Raw genomic sequence first — 24755 nt, 5'->3', positions numbered from 1 at the left:
TTTTTTTTTTTTTTTTTTTTTTTGATGTGGCAATGCTTTCTTTGTCAAAAGAACCGTGGTGGGCTTTGTGAGTTCCAGCCGATGATGTGCCTACCCCAATGACCGTTCTAATGTCGATGAACACGGGCTTCCCTATGCAAATTTTCGCAAGCTTCAAAGCTGCCACAATGGTTTCGACGTCGTAATTGCCATCTTGAACGTTTGAAACCTCTCAGCCCTGGGATCTCATTTTAGCATTGATGTCTTCATTGTTGATCCAGTCCAAGGGCCCGTCGCATGTCACGGCGTTGTTATCGTAAATGAGAACAAAATTGTCTAGCTGCAAATGACCAGCAAGCGATATAGCTGAGATGGTATTAGTACCTCAGTCGTCGTCCCCGTGTCCAACAATGAGCGCTCTACCTTCAAGTGCAACGCCTTCCATGAGACACCCATCGCCAGTTGTACACCATATTGTTGACTGTACAAGCTGGCAGCCAGGTTTGTTGAAATTAGCGGCAAGATACTTTGACGCAATGGTCAAACCGACAGCATTTGCAACACCCTGACCAAGAGGCCCTGTCATCACTTCGACTGCAGGTACTTGGCGCTCCGGATGGGCGTGGCAGATAGTGTGGTACCCATTTTCCTTCGGACTTCCATAGCCTTTAAGCTCGTCGATTGTCCAGGCATCGTATGCTACCAGATAGTTCATGACGTACAGGAACATGCTCGCATGGCCTGTTGAATATCAAGTCAGATCGATTCAATTCCACATGGGAAGGTACTACGGTGATTACCTTTCGACAGCACAAATCAATCACGGTCAAACCACTGCGGGTCCGCTGGAATGCAGCGCATAGCATACTTCCAAAGAGCAACGCCGATGACAACCATCCCTAGAGCTGAACCCCGTGGCCCCCGCCATTTTGTGTGCATAGATCAAACACAAGATTACAAACCGCCAGCACGGCGTCTTCATCGTCGCGGGTGCGCTCTTCAAGTTGCCCGCGCCCGTCGACAGTAGCTTCTGTGTCGATTTTCGCTTCCTTGGTCATCTTGAAAACGTGGTGGGACCGCAAACCAAACAAAATTCCATACAAAACTTGTGTCTACATAATTGCTAGGAGAGGCCGTGCAATGACTTATTGAGACCTTTTGAACATTGATAGACCAGTTGATCGTCGTGACTAACACCCGTGGCCGGGATTCCATGCTGGGAATTAGCTCGACTTCCAGCAACAAGTCGGGCCGGAAATCAAAATCCGAATCATGCCCAGCCCGCTCTGTACCAACACGGAACCATAATCCCGGCCTATGGACTTCATATTCCCTACCACAGATTCCATTTTGCCATGACGAGGCTTTTTGCGTTGGTAGTTGGCCAATCTTGGCCTAGAGAGAGACTCGAAAGCGATGATCTGGCTTTAAAATTAGTCCCTTCTTCATATCGGCCTCAAATGAATATCATGATGGCGATGGACTTTGACTGCTTGTGTACTCACTGAACCGATTCTGCAGTGCCTCCCTCAGTGTCCTTGCTACCTATTGACTCTATCCTTGTTATCCCGACCGTAACACTAAAGATGGGCAGCACTGTGATCGACCGGGATACCTCCCTCTACCTCCAGAGGTCCGTTCAAGACTTGTTCTCTCTGAAAGGACGAGTCACAGTCATTACTGGCGGAGCACGAGGTATCGGTTTGGCTTGGGCGTTCGCCTGCGCAGAAGCCGGGAGTGACGTTGCAGTTCTCGACCGTCTGGATCAACCTCATGAGCATTTCTCTAAGCTTGTGAACAATTTCGGCGTGAAGATCAAGCTATACACGTATGAACTCATTCTCGTTTTGACCAGATCCTCTGCTCGAGCTAGTTATATTGGTCTGCATATTGACTCCATGTCAGAACCGATGTGACCGACTACGCTTCCTTGGAGAGAACATTTGCGGAAGTCGTCAGAGATTTCAATCGGATCGATGGCCTGTAATAGATCAAACCTCAATTACCGGACTCAGCTTGCATCATTGTAACACAGCGCACAGGATCACAGCTGCTGGAATATGCCCGGAGTAGCCATTTCTAGACAGAAAACCAGAAGACGTGACACGCTGCTTCAGCATCAACTCTATCGGGACTTACTTCGCTGCTCAACTCACGGCAAGGCAGATAGTGAAGCAGGATGAGGGTCTGGCCAAACCTAAGGGCGGCTCGATGGTTTTTATTGCATCGATCTCAGCACGCATGGCCAGCAAGGCTCAGTACACAAGCGACTACTGTGCAAGTAAGGGAGCCGTCGTTGCTCTAGCCACCCAGCTTGGGTGTGAGCTCGCAGATCGAGGAATCCGTGTCAATACCATTTCTCCTGGGTAGGTTCTGTCACTTGGACAAGTGAAATTCCTTAGACAAGGCTAATCATGTCAGATACGTTGCTACGGACATGACTTTATCCATCGCCGATACGAGGCCTGGCTTGACGGAAGTCTTCTTGTCTGAGCCGCCGATGAAGCGAATGGCTGATCGTGTGGATTTGAAAGGTGCCGCTGTCTTTCTGCTCAGCGATGCAAGTGCTTATATGACGTCTGCGGACATGCTCATTACAGGAGGAATGCATGCTGGGAGGACTTGATGCTATGAGAGTCCTGATAGAGGCCGCGGTACCTTATTGGAGACTTTTGGCCATCCGCCACAATCCTATTATCAACAACGGTCATGGAATAACAGCATAGTTTCAACGAAACCGTCCCTTCAAGGTCCGTTTTTCAGGAGTTTTGTGTGTATAATTGACGGAGTCCGCTCCCCATTGTTTTCTATATAAGTGTCCCGAAAGTGGAGGAGGAGTGTATTGCTGGACATGAACACAGGCATCCAAAGATGATTCACGTTTTGGAATGAACCCAAGATATATACTTTAGTGTTCATGTACTCATTGATGCTTCAGATTGTAATACACTGTCAAAGAGGCCTCTCGCCTCTGATTTGCTACCGCCTTTGCAACCAGAAATGCGTCAAGCTAGGTTACCGGAGACATGAATCAAAACGCGGATGCACGTGCGAATTATCGAAAGGAGTCAACCTCTTTTCTTTGTGCCCCCCCCCCCCGGCGACCCCGAATTCAGTTGCAGCTGATTTCTAAGCATTGCTCGTTGGCGCCGGCTTTCTAGCATGAACACTTGGACTTGCCATCACGTTAATCACTACATATGCGCGTCCGTCATTTGCGTTTAGGGAGTGGCGCGTAAATAGTCTCAAGGGTTTCCAGAGAGTTTTTTTTTCTTTCGGAAATTATAATCCGGATTAGAAATTGCTCGAAGACTTTTCAAGCCTTCGTCTCATATAAATCATGCCACAATGGATAGCGACAGCAACCGATCCAGCAACATGCAGAGCAGTATCGCATGTACAAGAGAGTAAATCAAACACACCTTTGAAATGGCACACGCACTTATTCTCGGAGCTTCGGGTATCTCCGGATGGTCACTACTAAACCAGTCCAGAACCTACCCGACTCCAACGACGTTCGCTCGAATCACTGGCACCACCAACCGTCCTTTCACATTGGAGCAGGCCCATATTCCGCAGGACCCACGCATTCGGATCGCCTCGGGTATCGACTTCACCCAGTCAGTGGGGAAGTCGCAAAAACTCTGAAGGAGAAGATTCCAGACGTCGACTCGGTCTCCCATGTTTCCTTCACTGGTCAGTACAGGCTGCAATTACTTTGGATGCAAGAAGTTGCTGATTCAGATCTAGCGTACATCCAAACCGGTGACTTTCAGAGCCTCAAAGAAGTCAACACCCGCCTCCTAGAAACTGCAATACGAGCTATTGAGACTGTGTCACGCGCACTGAAGGTGGTCATTTTGCAAACTGGTGGGAAAGGGTTAGAAACCCCTCGCATCGCCTTCATTTGAAACGTTCTTAAGCTGACTGCATGAAGCTACGGTCTCGAGTTCCCAAAGGTTGTCAAGATTCAACCCCCACTCAAAGAAAACAACCCTCGCATCCCGGAGCCCTGGGCAAGCAAGATCTTCTATTATACCCAATATGACATGCTCAAGGAATTGTCACAAGGGAAATCCTGGACATTTTCTGAAATTCGCCCGGACGGTATCGTGGGATTCACTCCCGCGTCAAATGCAATGAACATGGCTCAAGGCATTGCGCTTTATCTGAGTATATACCGTGAGGTTCATGGGCTTGGTGCGACTGTTACTTTTCCTGGTCGTCCTCACGGCTACGAATCCACGCACTCAGACACTTTCCAGGACATGCTATCCAAATTGGAGATTTACGCTGCTCTGAATCCTGCCAAGTGCGGAGACGGCGGAGTGTTAAACGCTGCGGACGGCAAGACGGTGACGTGGGCTCAGGTCTGGCCCCGTCTGTGCAAGTATTTTGGGCTCATTGGCGAGAAGCCTTCTGAGGTCGGCTCGCAGTCAATGCAAGATTTCGTCCAGGAGCATCGCGATGCGTGGACAGCTTTAGCCAAGAAACACAATCTCAACGAAGCGGTCGTCGATCAGCAAGGATGGGGTCATGTCCATTTCATGCTCGTCGATTTTGACTTCGACAGGCAATATGACCTATCGCGATCGCGCGAGGTTGGATTCTTAGAAGAAATCGACACGGTCGAGGGATATGTCTTGGCTTGGGAACGCATGAAGGCGGCGAACATTCTTCCTCCGTAACTTATCTATTTCGATCCAACCCGATAGCTAATAAGCCCATCCTATGTGCTGTCCATGCAGATTAACACGCAACTTTTCTCAAATTGTGGACAACGGCGCATAAATACGTGTAAATGTTTCATTGAACCAACAAGGTGGGGACCTGTATGACGGTATTCCAAAAGATGGAGATATTTCTACCTAAGCCTCGTAGCTAAAGGCATATTTTGCTCTTGGAATTACAAGATTCTTCCCTTCGTTGGTATTTGGACGCAACATGTTATATTTCTTCAATACGGGTACTGTCTTAGGAGCACGGGATTCTATCTTTGCACCAGAAATTCAAACCTATTGGAATTATTCTTTTAAACGTTGATGCGACAGCCCAGCTCGTCAAAATGGATCTTCTGGCCTGTGGTAAGGCTATCTCTCGATGCGACTGCAATTTCGACCGCCTTGACAGCTCCGCGAAGACCAAAAGGAAGCTCTGTGCCATCAAGACAGGCAGCCGTGAACTCGATCGCCTCGGTGACAAACGCATGTTCGAAACGCCCATAGTAGTCGGTGGGCAGTTCTCGACGGACGCCACCCACCTTATGCATCTCAACTAGTGAGTCCGCAGGGTGGCTATTGACCACGATCTTCCCCTTGGTGCCGATGACCTCCGACATGTCGTGCTGGCCAGCCGCCATGATACGCGAATTGAAGAATTGAGCGACTTTACCGCCCCAGAACTCAACGATAGCAACGCCATTATCCACATCTCCGAGTTCTGCGAGCTCAGAGTGAACGGCACACACCCCACTTGCCGACACACTTTTCACGACGAGGCTCTCTCCGAGGAACCAGAGGCACAAGTCAATGTCGTGTATGTTGAGGTCCAGAAAGACGCCACCGCTCGCTTTGACATAGGGAAGGAAGGACCTGGTAGGGTTGAGCATGTCGCATGTTTGTGACCGGAACACCACAGCGTCACCGACGGAGCCCGAATTCATCTGGCTCCATGCCTTCCTGTAGGAGTCATCGAAGCGGCGAGAAAATGCGCAGAGGACTTTGAGGTGTGGCTTCTTGGCTGCTGCGTCGACAACTGATTGGGACTGTGATGGTTCAGCCGATTACATACAGGAAGAGCATAGGCTTTGTTGAGAAAGACAACTCACAATATCTGCACGGATACTAAGTGGCTTTTCGCAGAGGACGTGTTTGTCCTGCTCGATGGCTTTGAGGGCTTGATCTGCATGTGCTCCAGCAACAGTTGCAATCACGACTGCCTCGAGACCATAGTGCTCGAGAAACATGTCGTAGTCAGTGTATATGGTTGCACCATGCGGTTGGAGCTCCCTATACCAACGTGCAGCTTCTTGGAATCCATGGAGAGGGACACACCTATCGCGAGCCAAGCAGCTTAAGAAGTGTGACACCGGTGAGGGCCTTTTAGCAGGGGTGACTTGTATTATTGAACACGTTGTATAGACCTCGTGAGTGCAACCTCTTGTAGTATGCTTCCGGAATATAGATCCCGTACCTGTGGTGGAGTCTCGTGTTCAAAGAAGGCCGAGGGTTGCCAGGATGATTTGTTCCAGTACCCTCCAGCAAAGATCTTCCCCGGATTTGTCGTCGTCCAATGATGGCATGCCCAGAATTTCCCCATGTTTTCTTTGCCTTCCCCGCAAGTCGGCAATCCATCATCTTGGCAATATAAGTCTTAATAGGCGAACAGTGGTCGCAACCCTCCGCTATTGTGTAATGTCGAAAACTATTTAAAGGGGCCCCAAAGCCTCACTTTTCTCAAGATGACACAATGCAATTGTGGTATGGTTTTTATCCACATACGATTTTTAAACCGTCCGTGTCAACTTCAGACAGGATCTGGGCAGGATTCCAAAGACCTCAAGCTGAGAAACCGCTTTCAACTTAGACGGCGTCATCATCTGTGTTGCGCCTTCTCAGAGTTCACAAGCAGTATGTGGCTCCGAGATAGTGAGGGCAAAGCCTTGACTGCTTGGATCACATTTGCGGCGGGCGCTGGGTTTACACTCTTCGGATATGATCAGGGAGTGTTTGGCGCTATTCTGACCAATGAGTCTTTCATCAAGACTTTCAACGAACCGAATCCGACCCTTCAAGGACACATAACCGCTACCTATGATCTTGGCTGCTTTGCAGGCGCAATCCTCACGATGTGGCAAGGAAATAGATTCGGCAACAGGCGAATCATTCTCATGGGCTCCTTTATTCTAGTCATCGGAGCAATTCTTCAGACGTCGGCATATCACGTCCCCCAAATGATCATTGGCAGGTTTATCGGTGGTCTTGGAAATGGCATGAACACCGCATCAATCCCCGTCTGGCAGTCAGAAACAGTGCCGGCTGGACATCGAGGCTATGTCATGGTGCTCCAGCTGGCCGTCAATCAGGTTGGCAATGTAACATCTCAATGGATCAACTACGGCATGACGTTCATCGCCTCAAACAGCTTGTCATGGCGATTTCCCCTTGGCTTTCAAATGTTCTTTGCCGTTCTGACAATTGTCCTTGTCCCCTTTCTCCCGGACTCGCCTCGGTGGCTCATCATGAAGAATCGCAACGAGGAAGCACTTCGGGTCATTCGTCAGCTTGGGGGCAGACGCCGGTCGGAAAGGGAGAATAATGAAATGTTCACGGTCATCCAACAGAATGTCGACCACGAGATGAGTATGGGAAAAATCACCGTCAAAAGCGTCTTCCAGCGAGACGCCCTGCACACCACTCGTCGGGTCCTCCTTGGAGCCGGAACCCAACTTATGCAACAATGGACCGGAATTAACGCTATCTTATACTACCTCCCAATTGTTTTTGCCTCATTGGGAATCGACCACAACTTATCAATTATCTTGTCGTGCTGTAACGCCATGAACTCGCTTATATCAACTTGCGTTGGGGCTGCCTACATCGAGAATGTTGGACGCAAGAGATTGATGTTCTGGGGTGCCATCGCGCAGTCTCTATGCTATTCCCTTGTCGCACTTGGTCTCGCCCTTGGAGGCAAGCAATGGGAATGTGTTGCGGTGACCTTTGTGTTCGGTTTCATGACGGCCTTTAGCCTGTCGTGGATCGCTGTTCCCTGGATGTACCCGGCTGAGGTCAACACCCAACGTATGCGAATCGCTGGCGCCGGTATTGCGACAGCCACGAACTGGATCAGTAACTACGCTGTGGTCCTCATTACACCAATCGGCATCAACAACCTTGGTTGGAAGTATTACATCTTGTACGCAGTACTTAACGCTGCTTTTGTTCCCATCGTCCAATTTTTCTACGTTGAGACCGCAGGGCTAAGCTTGGAGGACATTGATCGCTTGTTCGAAGGACTTTCATCAGACCTCCCTGCGAATAGCGGTGCTCTTGGACAAGAAGGGGATAAAGAAGTTTCCGTTGCACATATCAACGATACATGAATTCTGGCCTTAGACGCACAGGATGATGGTTACTGAGAGATTTCCAACATAACCCAAGTGCTCAACCGTACTTCAGCAATTGTAATAATTTAGGGGAAGACGCATAGTCTCTAATGTTTTCAATAACCAAGTGAACATCTTGCCACATTTGCAACACAATTAACATCAGCGTCGCTAGCGTACAACGGTAGTAACTTTCTCTTGTTTGAGCAGAACGGCTGATAGCTTACGTGATGTGATCGCTGACCAAGTTCGCAAACCTTGGTATAGACCTTAGCGATAGCGCAGGCATTCCGACGTTTCCTAGTGTAATGAAGGGGTGAAGCAGACTAGCAGACGACACTTACTAGTAACATCGAAGTCATTGTCTGGGTCCACGCAGCGATCATCTACGAATGCCTCAGAGATGAACAACTAAGAATATGATGTGAGTTAGCGATTTGATCCCCGGCAAATCTGTGCCCATGGGACCCCAGTCTAGTGGAGCGGATCGGACCTCCAATGAGACTGGGCCGTGAGCCGGATTTCAAATTCCGAGCACTACACCTAATTGGCTCTGGCTCTGTTGCTTGCTGGGTCCCATAACCTGGGGCAAGTATCGTCCCCCACAAAGTTCTTCCTGGCTCGGCAATTAAACTTCGAGAATGAGGATGGGCTATTGTGATAATAAGGACAGGAAATTACAACTGAATCGGATAAAATTGCTGGTTCGATAGACAGGTATATGTTGTAAAATGAAAATACCAGTCAAAACTCCAAGGCCGCTAGCCCAAGGTGCATCTAGGCCAAGGCGAAGCCGGTGATTTAGACGTAGTAGCCGCATATCCCGACGACCCCGCAGGCCTCTCAGAATTTTGTCTCCCTGCCTTTGTGATGTACGTCGTGTCTGGCCTACTTTTGTTGTCTCCCAAAATCATCAGACCTGGTTTGAAGGAGGCTTTTCGCGTATGCCAGAACAAACATGTCGGACAGCAGCAGAGCTGGTGCCTCCACCACTAAGGCTCGTCGCCATATCACCACGGCCTGCTGGCCTTGCCGGGAGGACAAAATCAAGGTACCGTCCGCCCTGCGCTCTGACAGCTCATTAAATGTGGCGTCCTATTGAATCTGATATTCTGTGATTGTTTTTTGACTTCGTCTCCGTCCGCAGTGTGATGGGGCGACACCGGAATGTCGGCAGTGTGCCATAAAGAATCGAGACTGCACCTATGCTGGGGTTGATCGGAGGAAGTAAGTAGGCCGTTACCATCCATTATGGCCCACCTTTTCCCCGGGTCCAATCAGTCGCATGCATGTCCTACTATCTACTGGATATAGAATACCTTACTGACTAGGGCAGACTTTCCCTCCGCAAGGCCGTCGAAGCCTTCTCGCAGCGTGTGCGACAGCTTGAAATCTTTATCCATGCTCACAACCTCACTGTACCCCCAACGGATACAGAACACCAGGCAGTACTAGACCAGCTGTCTTCCCTGTACCCTCAAGAAACATCTGAGCGTAGTCATGCAGACAGAAACCATGCCGAGACTGTCCTTGCCATACCGCAGGTCTTTCCGGACCTCGGCTTAGGGGTTTCGACTGCTCCGGTCGTTGACATGACAACCACTACAGATTTGTCAGGAGTTCCAGGTCTTCTGCCTACATCTTCTCCTTTTCTCAGGACTGCTCTCCAGGCTCCTAATCATGCCGCCGACGGCCACTCCAATATGAGCCCTTTGGACTTTTCTGCCGCAACATTGCCCTTTAATCAATATTTTGATGTCGACTGGGTGTGGAATCATACCATGGTGAATTATTTGGACGGCGACATTGACGTTGATCATCTTCAACTCCCAGTCCAGAGAGACGACAAGCCTTTGTCACAGGCCGATCCTCAGTCCACCTCGTCGGATCCCTCTCCTCCAACACCACCCAACGATGACGAACTTACTGACGATGAAGACCAGTCCGCAGTCACAAACGAGCTTTCACATCGTTTGGGGTCTCTCTTAATGACAGATAACGGAGAGAGGCACTTTTATGGTGCCACGTCCAATCTCAACTTGGCACGCGGTGGAAGCTTGCCCGTAATGTACGGAAATCGCCCCGACCAAGGACGACAGGCGCATGCCCGCCTAGAAGTTGCCGGTATCCACCAAGATATCAGCCGTGATCTCGAAGAGCACCTTCTCCAGCTCTTCTTCACATGGCACAATCCAACTCTATATATTGTTGACCAAGCGCTCTTCACTAAAGCCCGCATGGACTTTGAGCAAGGGAAGCGCGAAACCGTGTTTTACTCGCCCTTTCTCCTCAATGCGATGTATGATACATCAAGAATATCCAAATATTCAAATAGAAGCTGACAATAGTCCAGGTGTGCTGTCGGCGCTGCTTTTGAGACACGTAAACATCCCAATCTACCGGCTCCGCTCGCAGAATTCTTCGCAAACCGAGCTACCACTCTTCTTGACTTTGAATTGGAGCATCCTCGTGTCTCTACTGTCCAAGCCCTTACCATATTGAGTAGCCACGAGGCAGCATGCACAAGAGATACCCAAGGATGGCTCTTCAGCGGTCAGTCGCCGGTGCCCTTCGCCCATCCTGCAGCTGGGTTTCGCGACAGCTGATATTTTGTCACGATACTCTAGGGATGGCCATCCGTCTTTCAATTGATTTTGGTCTACACATAAGCGCCAAGCCGTACGTCGAGGCTGGATCAATGTCAGTGGAGGAAGCAAGAGGCCGAAGCGTCGCATTTTGGGGCGCTTTTGCTACTGACCAGTGAGCTTCTACCAGCTCTGGCAAGCAGTTCAAGGAATGGAGCTGACATATTTTTGCAGCATGTGGGGTCTCTATCTTGGAAGGCCACTGCACAATATTTCTCAAGTCGTCACGGTGGAAACTCCAATGGCCTTCTCAGGAAACCGGGACCAATACCGGTCGCCAGGCACAATTGACCGGGAGAAAGGCACATTAGAACACCAAGAACTGTTCGTCGAGCAGTGGGTTCAGCTTCCCAAGATTATGTCACGTTTGGAATGCTCCCTGTAGGTTCACGGCCTGTGTCCGATTTCTGAGCGACCATCTGGGTATTGACCGTTCTAGGTACTTTGATGCGGACGTATCCAAGGTGGATCTAGTGAGGCTGGGGCAGCGTACATTGGCACAATTGCTCTCTTGGAGACAGAATTTGCCTGAGGCCCTCGATTTAGATCCTGATTGCGCTACACCTCCAGAACGTGCGCCCCACATCCTTATTTTACAGTGAGTTTACTATTTCCTGCGGTGTGGACGGTCCGGTATCTAACGGCGAGAAAAGCATGCTCTATGAGTACCTCATTATACTTCTACATCGTCCCTTTGTCGCTAAGCGTTACATCCAACCATTCCCATTGATTGGCAAAGGCCCTGAGCATGCACGCGAAATGTGTGTCCGATCAGCATCTCGGATATCGGTTCTTCTATCTTGGTATGAAGAGCAATACTCTCTAGGCCACGCCAACGTCTTGGTGGTTCAAATAACATTCAGTGCTGCGCTCATCCTCGTCTATGCCACTGTCTCCGAAACAGATATTCAGAATCACCGGCGCTTGACCGGCCATCTAGAAATGTGTTGTCGGGCATTGGCGGAGCTTGGAAACGTCTTCAATAATGCTACCCGCACTCTAGACGTTCTGCTCCACGTCAAAAGGACATGGCAAGCTCGCCTCATCGCGGCGTCGACAGGTTCCAAGCGCCGAGCACCCTCCACAGGCGGGTCACCAACAAAACGCCGCACCTTGTCAGATGTCGCCCGCGCCTGATATTGAGCCTCGGTGCCAATGTGGTTCTAAGCTGCCCAGCTGCCACGCATGACCGTCGTGTGCTGCAGAAGCCGGTTGGCTTGAACGGAACGTCGTGCCTGCCTCGATTTTCAGTTCTGCACAACCAGCTTGACGACCAACGCTCCAGTGTCGTCACTTGTCCTTCCAGCCATGAAAAGGCTTCTGGGACCATCGAGAGGCCCTTGTAAGAATGGGTCGTGAGGCCCCTCAGGTCGGGTATTGACCTATCCTTGGTGCATTTCTCCATGAGTTCGATACCTTGGGGATAGCAATTGGCATACCGCCACACTCCGACGAGATCTACCTCGCGCAACGAAGCAGCTGACATCGGGAGTGTCTGATGTGTACCCATGCCAATAAGGAGAACCTTACCCCCGCCGCGCGTAGCCTAGAGTATCTAATTAGTATGGGCGACTGATGGGCGGATCTGTGCTCATGGTGTATGCACTCGTCTGGCTTACATAAATAGCTGTTCTTACGCAACCTTCCACGCCGGTGCATTCAAAGGTCCTAGCAAACCTGTCTCCCTGATTCATGGCTACCAGATCCGCGGCATCCTTCTTGGCAAAAGCTAGGCCTTTCTCGATGCTGTTTGGCCTTTTCGATACCAGATTCACCGTGTCATCCGCGAAGCCATTCTCTTTCGCGAATGCGAGACGATTCGACGCGATGTCTGCCATGACAACTCGGTTGTACCCGGCGCATTGTACCCGGCGCATTTGGCTGCAGCAGCACAGAGAAGGCCGACCGCACCAGCCCCAATCACCAGACATGTTGCGCCTGGCTTTGAAGCCGCTTTCCGAACTGAATGGATGGCAACCGCTAAGGGCTCCAAGAGGGCTCCGTCAACATAGGAGAGGGTTTCAGGTAGTCTTGAGATACCAATCATCAGCTCCGTTTTCGAACAACGCTCCCACTGTTGCAATCAAGTACTTCAAACTGAAGGAGCAGGCACGATACCTACTTGTGAACCCACTTGGCTGGATGGTTGAATCGCTCCCGAAGAGTGCCCTGAAAGTGTGGGAAGGCGGTTGCGCTGCTACGGAACCGCATCTTTTCGCACACGTTGTAGTCCCCGTCAAGGCATACTTCGCATTTGTCACAGGGCACACCCGCCTCTAATGCCACTATATCTCCCACTTTGATGTCATGTTTTGACGCAACCTCGGGCCCAACAGCAATCACCAAGCCGGCGCTTTCATGGCCTTGTGAGAGCGGCTCTTTGATTTGGATGTCTCCGTTGCGGAAGTGTGTATAGTAGTGAACATCAGACCCGCACAGGGTGGTAGCTTTCATCTCAATTGGAACTTCTTCAGATTCGGGGGGTCCGATGCGCAGGGAAACCTGCAGCCGTCAGCAGGAGATCCAATCATGACCTGGTGTGTAATGATTTATACAAATCAGGCGCAAATCTTTCGGCCCATACAAGACCTGAGCCTGAATGTTGTCAGACGAGGTTGCCTCGGCGTTTCCCATCCTGCGAAATGTAAGAAGGAGGCTAGGTCTCGGCTAATATCGGATTTTCCATTCGGTCAGCGCTCATCTTATACAACAATGCAGTGTGATTTCTTTTCTTTTCTTCCCTTCTTCTTTTTGATAAGCACTACTGAGCACATTGGTGAATTTTCATGAAACGCATTGTCCGCGGATTAGCAATTCCAGGAGCGTGCGCCGGTTCGGACTTCAGAATCCGACGGCAGCATCTGGCCTAGAACTTCGAAGACAACGCGCGGAAAAGGCTTCCGGAAAGGCATAGAAGGCCAACTCTTTCAAGCTTCAAATGGCATTCTGTACGAATTCCGACAGCCAGATACGAGCGAACATTTTGGCAGTCGAAATTTGAAGTGCTTTCCTGGGCGTCTCCCCATTTCAGTGCCGAAATGTCTCTATCGTCAACTAGGGTAGATTTTTACATCAACCCCTTAAGACATGGCCCGTCTGTTCATGCCAACTATACCCTCCCTTATTTACCAAATTCTAAGATACAGCAATGGGTGTCAATGCTATCATCATCGGCGCCGGGCTTTCAGGCATTGCCATGGCTCACAAACTCAAACATGAGATTGGTTTCGAAGATTTCACGATATATGAGAAGTTGGATGGCATTAGATGGACGTGGAGGGCAAATACTTATCCCAGCTAATGAGTCCTCATTACGGAGCCTGTGACGCTGAGCTTGGTCGCATTGACAGTTTCGAAGTGGCTGTGACGTCCACTCCCAGCTTTGTTCCTTCAGCTTCAATCTCAATCCAAACTGGTCCAAGGAGCTTGCCGAACAAGGGGAGATACTGCAATACATCGAAGACACTGTCGACAAATTCCATCTCAGACCACATATCAATACATTCGTGGAGTGTGTCGGCGCGGCCTGGGACTCCGAATCAGCGCAGTGGATTGTGCAGATGAAAGACCTCAAGACAGGTATCAACTTTACTCGACGGTCTACAAGATTCGTCAGCGCAGTGGGAGGCATCTCTTTTCCACGCGACGTAAGCAGAAAGGCATTTGACGTGTGGTCCAAATCAGCTGACGATGTCTCATAGGTCCATTTCGAGGGAATGGAGGATTTCAAGGGACCCATGTTCCACACTGCACGGTGGCGCCACGACGTTGACTACACTGGCAAACGTGTGGTAAGTTGTACTGTCCCCTGAGTCTCGTAGCAAAAGCCTAATCTTAATATTTATGACTTAGGCTGTCATTGTAAACGGCTGCAGCGCCGTTCAGGTCATCCCTCGCTCTCCAGACGCGCTGCTTCGGTCAAACAGTATGCTCGTAGTCCTCAGTGGTATCACGAGCGGCCAAATCACCAGTCCAGCCCTCTGGAGAAGGCCGCGTTCCGCTATCTTCCCATATTGATGCGACTACGGAGATGGAACATCTTTTGGAGCATCGACAAGCAATCTTATGCCTATCGAGGAACCGAAGACGGCACCAAGCAGAGACTGAAGGAGGCACAGCATGCGAGGAACTACATTTACAAGAAGGCCCCCGAGAAGTATCACGATATTTTAGTCCCCGACTTCGAGTAGGCTGCAAGAGGAAGATTGCCGACCCCCACTATCTCGAGTCTTTGCATCGTCCCAACATTGAGCTTATTCCTGAAGGCTTGCAGAGAATTACCGTAGACGGCATTGTGAGCGCGTCCGGGCGAGTTGGTAAATACGATATAATGGTCTCGCAACTGGATTTAAGGTCTCGCAGTTCCTCACTCCTATGCACATCGTCGGTGCCGACGGAAACTCGCTTGACCAACAGTGGAGGGAGTGCCGAGGTGCTCAAGCTTATCTCGGCACCTTTGTCCATAACTTCCCTAACCTTGCTATATTGTGAGTCTCTACTACAAAGTCCGGCTCTTCGGCACTGTGCTGACTATCTTCTGCCAGGTTCGGCCCCAACACATTTCCAGCCAATAACTCAGCACTGTACGCCTGCGAGACTCAGGTCGCTTACGCAGCAAAAGCTCTCTTCCAACCCTTGCTGGACAACCGTGCCTCCGTGATCGAGGTGAAAGAATCTGTTGAGAACTGCACAACGAACGAGCTACATCAGAGGTTACAAGGAATTCCTTCTCTGGCAGCTGCTCGAATTGGTACATTGGCGAGTTCGGCCGGAACGCGGCATAATGGCCTGGCCTGGCCATTGAGTATTATTTCGCCACGCTCTTCCCTGATTGGAAGGCTTTCACTACGAAAGGCGGAAGCAGTCTGTGGTTTCTCAATGCCCTGAACAGGTGGATTCAGTGCCATAAGAGTCAATATCTTGCGAGCGTCTTCATGGCCGCTGCGTTCAGTGGAAGAGTCGCATGCGTCGATCTTAACAAAGATGTAAGAAAGCGCATCCCGTCACTGTCAAGGTTTTGCTGAAGAGAGACGAGAAGTATTGTGCACTCGTGCGTTGGCTATCTTGGTATATGTGCTGCTAATTTTACCTCTTTTTTATATTCTTTTTGTTGAGCAAAAGAGGGATAATCACAGCGCAGATTCAGTCCATATGGTGCGTGACTGGCTCAGTACTTTGGGGGTGAGATTGTGCCGTATGCAAGGTGCCAAAAGAAGTTCCTACGCCCTGGAAAGGCGAGCTCGATCTGGCAAGGAGCTAGTGGTGCCAGTCCCGGTTTTTTTATGATGTTATAGTTATATGACGCCAAACAGGTCATCTCATTTGGTTCAGACAGTAAGGTATTCCAGGGTCGAGCATTGCCTTGACATCAATCATCAATGGAAGCTAGCACGCAGAGACGACTCGCAGCTCGAGTTGAGCATCGCCTGACATAAGCATCAACAATTCGCGGAAGAAGGAGTGAATGTACTTGATCATTTGAAGAAAGGTAGAGACTGTATACATCAAAACTCATCATGAGCAGGCCAGCCCTCATACGTAGCTCGAGTGTAAAAAGACAAACAATAATGCACGACCAGTTTGGCCTGGACCGTCAAGCTAAATACACATGCCATGCAAAACGTTGCAAATCCTCTCTAGCTAGCAGGTTTGGAGGGATTCACAAGCCGGCCGACGGTCTTAGATGGCCTTTTTAAACCCTTGCAAAAAGTGAGCGTGGGATCTGGTTACGACGGGTTCAATCTTTCCGACCAAAGCACCGCCGAGACTAATTGACTCTGGAATTCCATCAAATGAGACTCTTATTTGCGTCAGTGGCCCTCCATTGGAATTTCTCGCAGACACAATGATGGTTCCCCTATGCCTTTCGCAATTTTGTTTCTCGACAGGCACTCCGTGGCCTACATGTGTTGTCATAAACTACGCAGTCGTTTGGCCAATTATCTTCCGTTTCTAAGAATAGACGAACTTGAGGTAATTATCCAGGCACCTATAGCTTGGTGCCTGGATATTTAAAAGTGACATATCAGTGGTTGCGAAATTGGACGAACGACCGCAAAGCAAACCAAATGTGGCACGTTCAAACTTGTACGTCTTCAACAAAAGGAGTGGCTATTTCAGGAAACTTTCATGCAGTCGTCTTAAATGTGGAACTTGCGGTGGTGTAGCGTAACCAGTTGTTCGACGACGTGCCTGTCGCACCAGTCTCAATGGTTGCGGAGTCCAAGGTCGAGACCAACACCAACATGTTCACTTCATACCCTCCAGCTCGCTTTAGCACGAACTCTAAACAATCTTGGTATAAGTCAATGTATTCCCTGACGTCTGCAGTAATTTAAACTTGATCCAAGGACATTAGCTCGTTGATGCTGCGATGTCTAGACGTGTACCTCTTGCATCCCTCGCTGGACAGGGCCTACGAGGGATCAAGGTCACGATAATGGGCTATGCACCTAACAATGTGTGATAATCTGTCTGGTTGGTTTCATCAACAGCGGCGTGGTAAACTCAGTAGAGTTGGTCAAGGTCGGCTGGGTCTATGCCGACCGATTCAGGGTCGCTCTTTGCTTCTAAATTAGACATCGATAGCCAGTCATGTCACATCGCCTTCCAAGATGATTCACTAGCTTCAAATTAGCTCCAAAATGAGGGATCCTCCTGCTAGTTGTAACTCGACTGTTGGCTCTATCCAAGAGTGTGTTGTTGGGCGTTGTATTGGGGAACAATGTTATCCCGTTCCGCCGTGCGGCGCCCGACAATCACCTCCATCCTGATGTTCTAAGCTACAATGCATCCCACCTTGACAATTGATCTTCCATACTGGGAGCGAAATTGGCCGACTGATTGTACACATTACTTGGCCCTTTGTATCCAAACGACGTTATGAGTCCGATTACATACTCTTGCAACCTGTGCGGCTTCACAGTGCGCCCCGGGCGTCCAAGGAAAGCCCCAGTCTCTTGGCTGAATGAATTCAGAGCAGGCGAGTTTTAGTCTCGATATGGCAGCTGAGTGTTTTCTGACATTTACAGCAGTCGTTTCGTCTTTTGGTGGGCACGCCAAGTTAACAGGCGTGGGCCTTTTCGTCGATGCCAATACTGGCTCCTTCGCAGCCCCTCCTGACACGAATACCCACTGGAACGACAGTGACTACAGTCGGAAAGACGGTCAGGAGTTTGGCGTAGGAATCGGTTTTGAAAACGGGCTATACGGCTTGATTTTCCACTGCAGTTGCTGGTCCGTCCTAGAGAGAGTCTTCCACCCCAAGCCCGTACCAGTGGACAGTTTGTACGAGCTCTGCTTGTCCATGCCAAAGCCTCTTCAAACAAGCTGCATTAACTGGGGTCACGACTATGGAGGGCTTCATTACTGGGAGAAAAGACCCTATCTACCATGGGATGTCATTGAGGAACCCACGATCTATGACATGGATGATCTTCAGGATCCTGAACCGGGTGATTCTGAGGCCAGCAGAGAATGGGCAGCAAAATACGGCCTTCCGCCATCGCGGCAGGACGATTCTGACGACGATGAGTGGACAGAGCCTACTCTTCGTATATCAACTCTCATTAGTGACCCCTATCACTTAGATGAGATCCAGAGGATTCTTCAAGACCCGCCAAAGGCACCACCAGAAAGGGCCTTCCGTTACTTGTTACCACATGCGGACGGGGACTTATTCTCTCAGCTGCCTCAAGAGCTTCGCATTGCAATTTCAAAATACTTACCCACTGCGGACTTCCTCAATGGGCGCCTGGCACTACGGGGTCTCTGGGATATATTCGACAGCCAGCAGTTTTGGGCGACAAGGTTCTTAGGACACAAGGCTGAGCGATCGTGGGTTTTTGAGTCTTATGACCTTGTGGGATCTACACACGACTGGCGGTTCCTGTACAAGCAAACTTCAGATGCCTTTGTTTCCCAATCAAGCAGCTTGCGGAATAGAAGTCGAGTGTGGCAACTGGCGCGGCGACTCAGAAGTATCCTAAGCCTTAAGCCACTAACACGGCTTCCTCCCGTCGAGAACCAAGCGGGTGATGGTGAGTTTGAGTGGTCGACCGCGCAGGCCGACGTTTGCCAGCCATCGCCTGAGGAACCGCACAAGGCTTTTGTGCGTGGTTGTCGCGTACTGCACCGCCAACGAGTGCAACTAAAATCACCAGCGAGTAACCAGAAGATTGGTCTGTCTTTTGTCAAGGTCGGCGAGAAGTCCTATCTTTCAGGGCTCAGACTCAGCTCCAGAACGGGAGAGGATGTTCAAATCGGGTATCAAGCCTTCAACGAGCGGATCGTCGATCTTGGTTGCGAGGAATTGACGGGCATCAAGCTTGCGATAAGTCCCAGAGGCATACAAGCGCTTCAGTTTGTCACCAATGGCAATGGTGACCGTGCGAGATGGTATGGACAGCCAGAAGACGTGCCACAAACAAACCGCCTGGTATTAGAGAGCCCTCTCACCGACTTAGACATCGGGTTGGACGTAGGTAGTTCTTGGCGCGAGTTGGCACTCTCTCACTAATACTCTTTTTCATAGGCGTGCAAGATTGTTAGTCTCGCAGTCCCTCGTGAGCCGTCACTGCCCCGAAATACCATCTCAAGGGTCATTGACAATATTCGTCCCGAGAGCCTGCGGCAAGCTGGGCTCTGGTTTCCCGGTATCCCAATCAAATATCACAACTTTGGACGCCACAAATGTCTCGGATCCCAATGCCATGCCGAACATGTGTTCGAGATTGATGGACCTGGCGGCGAGCTGATCACTTCTCTCGAGACTATGCTCTTCACATTTCATGGTAATAATGACGATTTAGGAAAGGAGAGCGATGTGGTGGACTTGACGGTGTGTTGGCAATCATTTGACTTATTCTATATCCTATAATCAATCGCTAAACGCTTTGTTTCCTATGTCTTACAGATCAGAACCAACCGAGGTCAATCACTTCGGCTCAGAGACGACACAGATCTTCATCTCATGACCGCTCAATCAAATGGCAAGATCTTCAAGAGGAGGTTGGATGTCAACGAAGGAACCACAATCACTGGTTTATACGCTCACCAGGTATGCGCGACGAATCGGCTCGGAGGACTTGAGCAGATGTGGCTAACAGTGATATATGTCAACAGTTCCATGGAAGTAGATCCCAATTTATGGCACTCGGTGTGATTAGTGAACAGCTTGTTTGACGACCTCACGGCTTTGTCACATAACTTCGGAGTCTCGGCACTAAGCTGAGAGGGTATAACTGTATCAAATCTGAGCAAACAGTCCTTGCATAGTTAGCGGCAGCTTTTGGACCGGCCATGTGTTGATCAAGATGATTAAGTCAGCGGTGATGCTTCTTATCAGACGTTAGGTGGAGGTGGTGGTAAAAGACCAGCGTGCGGCGTAGATGTGCTCTGATAACAAGAGGCAATTCGTCCATCCCTTATCACGCGCTCATTTCGGTATGCATGATGCGTCACGACGTGATACCCCGCCGGCTGTCCACTCCTGCAAGCCACTGCCCGTGCCGGGCAATAGTTAGCGTGAACCTAGTCTTGTCTGCCTGACCTGAGTGAAACACTTTGCGAAGCCGGTCTGCTCGGTCACAGCAAAAACACGCTCCCTCTATCAACTGGTCTGTCACACCTGCAAAAGTCCGAGTCCAGCCATGTCTAAGGCGTTTTCAATTATCCAAACCGTGCCCGTTGCCAAGGGGACACCAGAGTATGAAGAACACCGGGACCGCATTGTACAGGAACATTTCACGGACAAGGTCCCAAAGGAGCTCCTTTTGCCGTCCGAGATAATCAAAAGCCCGCCTAGAAATGTGACCAAAATCCCCCACGACTGCGGGCTTCTGACCTCAGAAGAGCTGGACATCACCGAAAATTACGATGCGACTGCACTCGCCGATGCTATCCGAGAGCACAAGCTCACGGCTGTGGCTGTAGCCACAGCCTTCGCCAAGCGCGCCATCATCGCCCATCAGCTTACATGCTGCTTGACAGAATGGTTCCTGGATGACGCCGTTGCCCAAGCCCAGGCACTGGATGACCACCTTGCCGCCACCGGTAAGACCGTTGGGCCCCTCCACGGAGTGCCGATCTCCATCAAGGAGCACGTGCAGATGGCGGGCCACTGGTCTGCGGACGGTTACATCTCCAGCCGCCAGGTCGACAGTGAGGACTGCAATCTTGTAGCCATCTTGCGGAGCCTCGGAGCTGTCTTCTATTGCAAGACAAATCAGCCCCAGGCTATCATGCACCTGGAGACAGTGAGCCCGTACGGGCGCACCCTCAACCCCCACAACATCGACCTCTCCGCAGGAGGCTCGAGCGGGGGAGAGGGAGCTTTGATAGCACTGAGGGGCTCTGTTCTGGGAGTTGGGTCGGACATTGGAGGGAGCATTCGTGGCCCAGCTGGGTTTTGTGGTATATACGGCTTCAAGCCGACAAGCCACTACCTGCCGACGAACGGGATGTTGCACGGCGGAAATCCCGCGGAGTTGACCATTCTGGCTACTTGTGGACCAATGGCCGTATCACTGCGGGATCTGGATTTGTTCATGTCCCTTGTTATCGGTGCAAAGCCATGTTTGCGAGAGCCGAGCCTGGTTCCGATACCTTGGACTGGACTCAGCACTCCATCGCCCTCATCTACTTCCCTGAAGGTTGGTTTCATGATGCATGACGGGGTGATACAGCCGCAGCCACCGGTTGTTCGAGCGCTCGAATGGGCGATGGGTAAACTTAGCAATTCTTCCACTGTTACCGTCAAGCCTTTTGCGCCCTATCGTACAGCCGATGCGATAAGAAACATCCGCAGAGCTTACACACCCGACGGCGGCGCCAGCCTGAAGGCTGGGCTGGCCAAGGCCGGTGAACCCATGGAGCCCCTGACGAAATGGATCATTCAAGATGCCGAAGGCCCTCATTACAACTTCCAGCAAATGTTTGATATGCGCTGTGAGCGTGACAATTTCCGTTGCAGTTTCGCCAAGCACTGGTCGGAGCAGGACGTCGACGTTGTCATCTGTCCTGTGTATGTAGGCCCAGCATGCGTGCACGATACAGGCCTTTATTGGGACTATACCGCGTTCTGGAATTATGTTGACTGCCCCGGCGTGGTCATTCCGACCCCAGTCAAGGCCTTGAAGAAGGGCCAGGAGCAGTATGCACCTGGCGAACCACTCAGCAAGGAAGATACGCATGTACGCGAGCTGTGGGCAGAGGGCGACTTCGATGGGGCGCCAATCAATCTGCAGATTGTGGCGAGGAAGTACCACGACAATGATTTGTTCGCGGCTGTCAATGAGATCGAGAAGTGTCTTCACACCGACTAATATGTATCAGATGCTTAGTTGAGCCTCAGATTACATCGCAGACGTAAGATCGTCGCTGTAATGGCTTGCTCTTTCCCTTTTCCTACCCCTCTGAAGAATTACGTGCTGTGATCGTGATATTCTACTGGTTGTGCATACCAATTCTGTCCCAATTCTGTCCCAATTCTGTCCCAATTCTTACCCAATTCATCGTTATCTGAGCTGAGACTCAAGAAGGCAGCGACTGAAGACCTCAATGAGTGCCTAAACCCACCAAAGTACACCGAAGTAAACCGAGGTGTGGGACATAAGAGCCGCAGAGCAAATCCCAGTAGAATATCGTAAATGAGGCTTCCCAGCTTCCCAGCTTTCCGTGGCCTCCGGGGCGCGGTCCAGAATTTGGCAGTGCAGAAGCTAACTACATACGGGTCCACATCCACTTATTCGGGACTCGAGTGCCGTCGTACAATGGTGATCATGACATGAGCAACGGCTCTTATCAGCGAGCGCTTACCTTACGCCGCCCGCACTACCCGTTTCGACCCTCGATTACCACACCGACGCCCATTCTTGTGGTGGATGGCATTTGCGGCAACGTAAGCCGGCTCCCTAGTTGCCTACCCACCTTTGTCAGATGTAGTCACGTTATTGGGGGCTGTGCACTTTTTGGGCTGCCTGACCACCCCGGATTTGACCTAGGAACAATTGAACACCGCCTGAAAATACGCCCGTTCAAGAGAAGTTGGGGGCTAGAGAGTAGTAAAAGCAAGGCTTTCAGTTTCCAGGAGGATCACCAACCGCAGCGCCGAGTCATATTGTAGGCAGTGTGCAAAACACCTGATTGGCGCGAGCGCGGAGAGAGCCGCCGCGGTGTAGGATCGTGGACTCAATCAAGCCCCCAAGCACCACACCAGTTCGTGTCAAAGTAGGCAGAAGTCTCGTTGATAAACTGCTATAAATGCCCGATGTCCTCTTTTTCAACGGACATCTTTTTAATAAGGCACCAAGGCAAACCTCTCGTTCTGTCACTGCGATATAATCACCCACCATTATACTCATTGCTTGTCAAGACCGTCCGAAATGGGTAGCTGCGAGCCATTTCCAGACCTTACGATGGCTTCAGAGCCAGCAACAAAACGAGACTCGCTGGTCTCGAACGTCCGGCCTCTCATATCCAACTTCCTTGAAACAATCGACTATGATCCGCCGTCGAGGCCCAACAGGAGCGCCCTTCGTGCCGCCATGACTGAGTATGCCGCCACTTCCGGAGTCCCCTACATCGAAGACAAGCACTCCCGCCAATGTTTCGAGACGGGACTCTCCGTCGCCATAGTAAGTCCCGAGTTCTTACACTCCATACCATCTATTCGGAGATGCAGCCCTGTAGGGCTGCATTGTGCAGTCATGCGCCGAAAGAGCGGGACCTGTCAGCTTACGCCCCATTTCCAATCAGGACATGTATCCTAGCCACCCTCTTGAAGTTCAGCTCCACATCGGGATCTTCACGTGGCTTGGATTCCTCATCGACGACACGAACAAATGCATAAGCTCCGACCTGGCGCATTTCCAAGCCCGCTTCTACACCGGCCAACCTCAGCCGTCGCTATTATTGGACCACTTTGCACACACTCTACGTAAAACTTACCAATATTACGACCCGGTTATCGCCAATACAATAGTCCTCTCCGCACTAGCCTTTGTGAATGCAAATGCGCTCGAGACACGACGGGAGTTCCAGGAGCTCGTGCCCTCACAGGCAGCTGCAAGCTGGCCGTACTACTTTCGGGACAAGGAGGGCCTCCCTGACACATATGCCGGCTTCATCTACCCGAAGGCTCTGTACCCCAATATCGGAAGCTTCCTGCAAGCCTTCCCAGACATGGGAAGGTTCATTAACCTGACAAACGACATTTTATCGTATGTTACACAAAGCTACCGAGGAACAAGAATGAGAGCCATTGCTAATCCGCAGCAGATTCTACAAGGAAGAGGTCGCTGGCGAGACCAAGAACTACGTCAACAGCAAAGCCAAAAGCGAGAAGAAGACGGCCATGACGGCCATGAGAGAGATCGTCGCAGACACCGCTCAGCGATACCTGAGTGTGACAAGCGTCCTCGCCGGCAAAGAGCCCTATGCCCGGGCGTGGCACGAGTATGTCATGGGCTACGTGGACATGCATCTCAGGAACGACCGTTACATGTTTGCAGACATTGGCCTTGACGACAGGTTCATGAACCAATAAAGCCAATTCTGCCGTGAACAAGGATCTTGTTGGCCACGGTGATGTATTTGTCCTACGCAGAGGGAGGTCGCATAGCGCTTTAGGAGTAGCTGGCCTGCTCAAACACTCACACGCAGCGTTAGAATTTTCATTCGCATTGGAGGGAGCGCTTCAAACGGGTGGTATTTTGCTCATTTCTAATGGAGCTTCAGCGGGCGTTGGGTCGAAAGGACCTAGGATATCCATTTGTTTTGTTAAGATAACGTTCCTCGCGGAGCCCACTATGTCAACTCTTCCAAACAATTGACACTCACGTTGATTGGATTATCTCAATCATGTAAACATTTCTGAATATCCCACAGACTCTTTCTACAAGACTAAAGGTTAAGAGGCAGCCTATGCTCTCAAGTCCTGCTGAAATCTCGTGAATATGATCAAGTTCAATAACAGGTACCTGGCCAAGTAGGGAGCATTTGTCAAAGACAAATATCCATTTCAA

The 24755-nt window shown here is 50.5% G+C and overlaps 12 protein-coding genes across 12 annotated transcripts; 9 read left to right on the top strand and 3 right to left on the bottom strand.

The window, feature by feature from the left end:
* Positions 1-211: 211 nt before the first annotated feature.
* Positions 212-1037, bottom strand: J7T55_011306 (uncharacterized protein; the record flags this gene model as incomplete). Its single annotated transcript, XM_053133196.1, has 4 exons — positions 212-345; positions 403-720; positions 848-878; positions 942-1037. 4 exons carry the CDS (start codon positions 1035-1037, stop codon positions 212-214), a joined length of 579 nt encoding a protein of 192 aa, XP_052988978.1.
* Positions 1038-1565: 528 nt separating this feature from the next.
* On the top strand, positions 1566-2605 carry J7T55_011305 (sorbose reductase sou1; the record flags this gene model as incomplete). The annotated part of the gene is made up of 3 exons (XM_053133195.1): positions 1566-1807; positions 2097-2345; positions 2401-2605. 3 exons carry the CDS (start codon positions 1566-1568, stop codon positions 2603-2605), a joined length of 696 nt encoding a protein of 231 aa, XP_052988977.1.
* Positions 2606-3449: 844 nt separating this feature from the next.
* J7T55_011304 (uncharacterized protein) lies at positions 3450-4667 on the top strand (the record flags this gene model as incomplete). The annotated part of the gene is made up of 3 exons (XM_053133194.1): positions 3450-3675; positions 3730-3859; positions 3917-4667. 3 exons carry the CDS (start codon positions 3450-3452, stop codon positions 4665-4667), a joined length of 1107 nt encoding a protein of 368 aa, XP_052988976.1.
* Positions 4668-5011: 344 nt separating this feature from the next.
* Positions 5012-5944, bottom strand: J7T55_011303 (myo-inositol 2-dehydrogenase; the record flags this gene model as incomplete). The annotated part of the gene is made up of 2 exons (XM_053133192.1): positions 5012-5743; positions 5807-5944. 2 exons carry the CDS (start codon positions 5942-5944, stop codon positions 5012-5014), a joined length of 870 nt encoding a protein of 289 aa, XP_052988975.1.
* Positions 5945-6610: 666 nt separating this feature from the next.
* Positions 6611-8083, top strand: J7T55_011302 (uncharacterized protein; the record flags this gene model as incomplete). The annotated part of the gene is made up of 1 exon (XM_053133191.1): positions 6611-8083. One exon carries the CDS (start codon positions 6611-6613, stop codon positions 8081-8083), a length of 1473 nt encoding a protein of 490 aa, XP_052988974.1.
* A 961-nt stretch (positions 8084-9044) lies between these two features.
* J7T55_011301 (fungal specific transcription) lies at positions 9045-11868 on the top strand (the record flags this gene model as incomplete). Its single annotated transcript, XM_053133190.1, has 7 exons — positions 9045-9137; positions 9439-10385; positions 10440-10639; positions 10714-10846; positions 10906-11055; positions 11117-11329; positions 11385-11868. The coding sequence occupies 7 exons, from the start codon at positions 9045-9047 to the stop codon at positions 11866-11868; spliced, it is 2220 nt and encodes a 739-aa protein (XP_052988973.1).
* A 26-nt stretch (positions 11869-11894) lies between these two features.
* J7T55_011300 (L-iditol 2-dehydrogenase) lies at positions 11895-13365 on the bottom strand (the record flags this gene model as incomplete). The annotated part of the gene is made up of 5 exons (XM_053133189.1): positions 11895-11966; positions 12026-12277; positions 12369-12693; positions 12854-13233; positions 13321-13365. The coding sequence occupies 5 exons, from the start codon at positions 13363-13365 to the stop codon at positions 11895-11897; spliced, it is 1074 nt and encodes a 357-aa protein (XP_052988972.1).
* Positions 13366-13879: 514 nt separating this feature from the next.
* Positions 13880-14921, top strand: J7T55_011299 (Monooxygenase protein; the record flags this gene model as incomplete). Its single annotated transcript, XM_053133188.1, has 4 exons — positions 13880-14004; positions 14090-14378; positions 14433-14522; positions 14658-14921. 4 exons carry the CDS (start codon positions 13880-13882, stop codon positions 14919-14921), a joined length of 768 nt encoding a protein of 255 aa, XP_052988971.1.
* Positions 14922-15105: 184 nt separating this feature from the next.
* On the top strand, positions 15106-15618 carry J7T55_011298 (FAD-binding monooxygenase-like protein 5; the record flags this gene model as incomplete). Its single annotated transcript, XM_053133187.1, has 2 exons — positions 15106-15218; positions 15276-15618. 2 exons carry the CDS (start codon positions 15106-15108, stop codon positions 15616-15618), a joined length of 456 nt encoding a protein of 151 aa, XP_052988970.1.
* Positions 15619-17613: 1995 nt separating this feature from the next.
* Positions 17614-19914, top strand: J7T55_011297 (uncharacterized protein; the record flags this gene model as incomplete). The annotated part of the gene is made up of 5 exons (XM_053133186.1): positions 17614-17617; positions 17763-19210; positions 19265-19570; positions 19646-19789; positions 19855-19914. The coding sequence occupies 5 exons, from the start codon at positions 17614-17616 to the stop codon at positions 19912-19914; spliced, it is 1962 nt and encodes a 653-aa protein (XP_052988969.1).
* Positions 19915-20381: 467 nt separating this feature from the next.
* J7T55_011296 (ral amidase) lies at positions 20382-22055 on the top strand (the record flags this gene model as incomplete). The annotated part of the gene is made up of 1 exon (XM_053133185.1): positions 20382-22055. The coding sequence occupies one exon, from the start codon at positions 20382-20384 to the stop codon at positions 22053-22055; it is 1674 nt and encodes a 557-aa protein (XP_052988968.1).
* Positions 22056-23147: 1092 nt separating this feature from the next.
* J7T55_011295 (uncharacterized protein) lies at positions 23148-24277 on the top strand (the record flags this gene model as incomplete). Its single annotated transcript, XM_053133184.1, has 3 exons — positions 23148-23366; positions 23488-23951; positions 24010-24277. The coding sequence occupies 3 exons, from the start codon at positions 23148-23150 to the stop codon at positions 24275-24277; spliced, it is 951 nt and encodes a 316-aa protein (XP_052988967.1).
* Between the last annotated feature and the right edge of the window lie 478 nt (positions 24278-24755).

The sequence above is a fragment of the Diaporthe amygdali genome (assembly GCF_026229845.1).
Source record: "Diaporthe amygdali strain CAA958 chromosome Unknown NODE_35_length_488319_cov_65_809586, whole genome shotgun sequence".
In the NCBI taxonomy this organism is placed as follows: Eukaryota; Fungi; Ascomycota; class Sordariomycetes; order Diaporthales; family Diaporthaceae; genus Diaporthe; species Diaporthe amygdali.
Note: the sequence above shows the minus strand (reverse complement) of the source record. Positions and strands in the feature narration are given on the sequence as shown.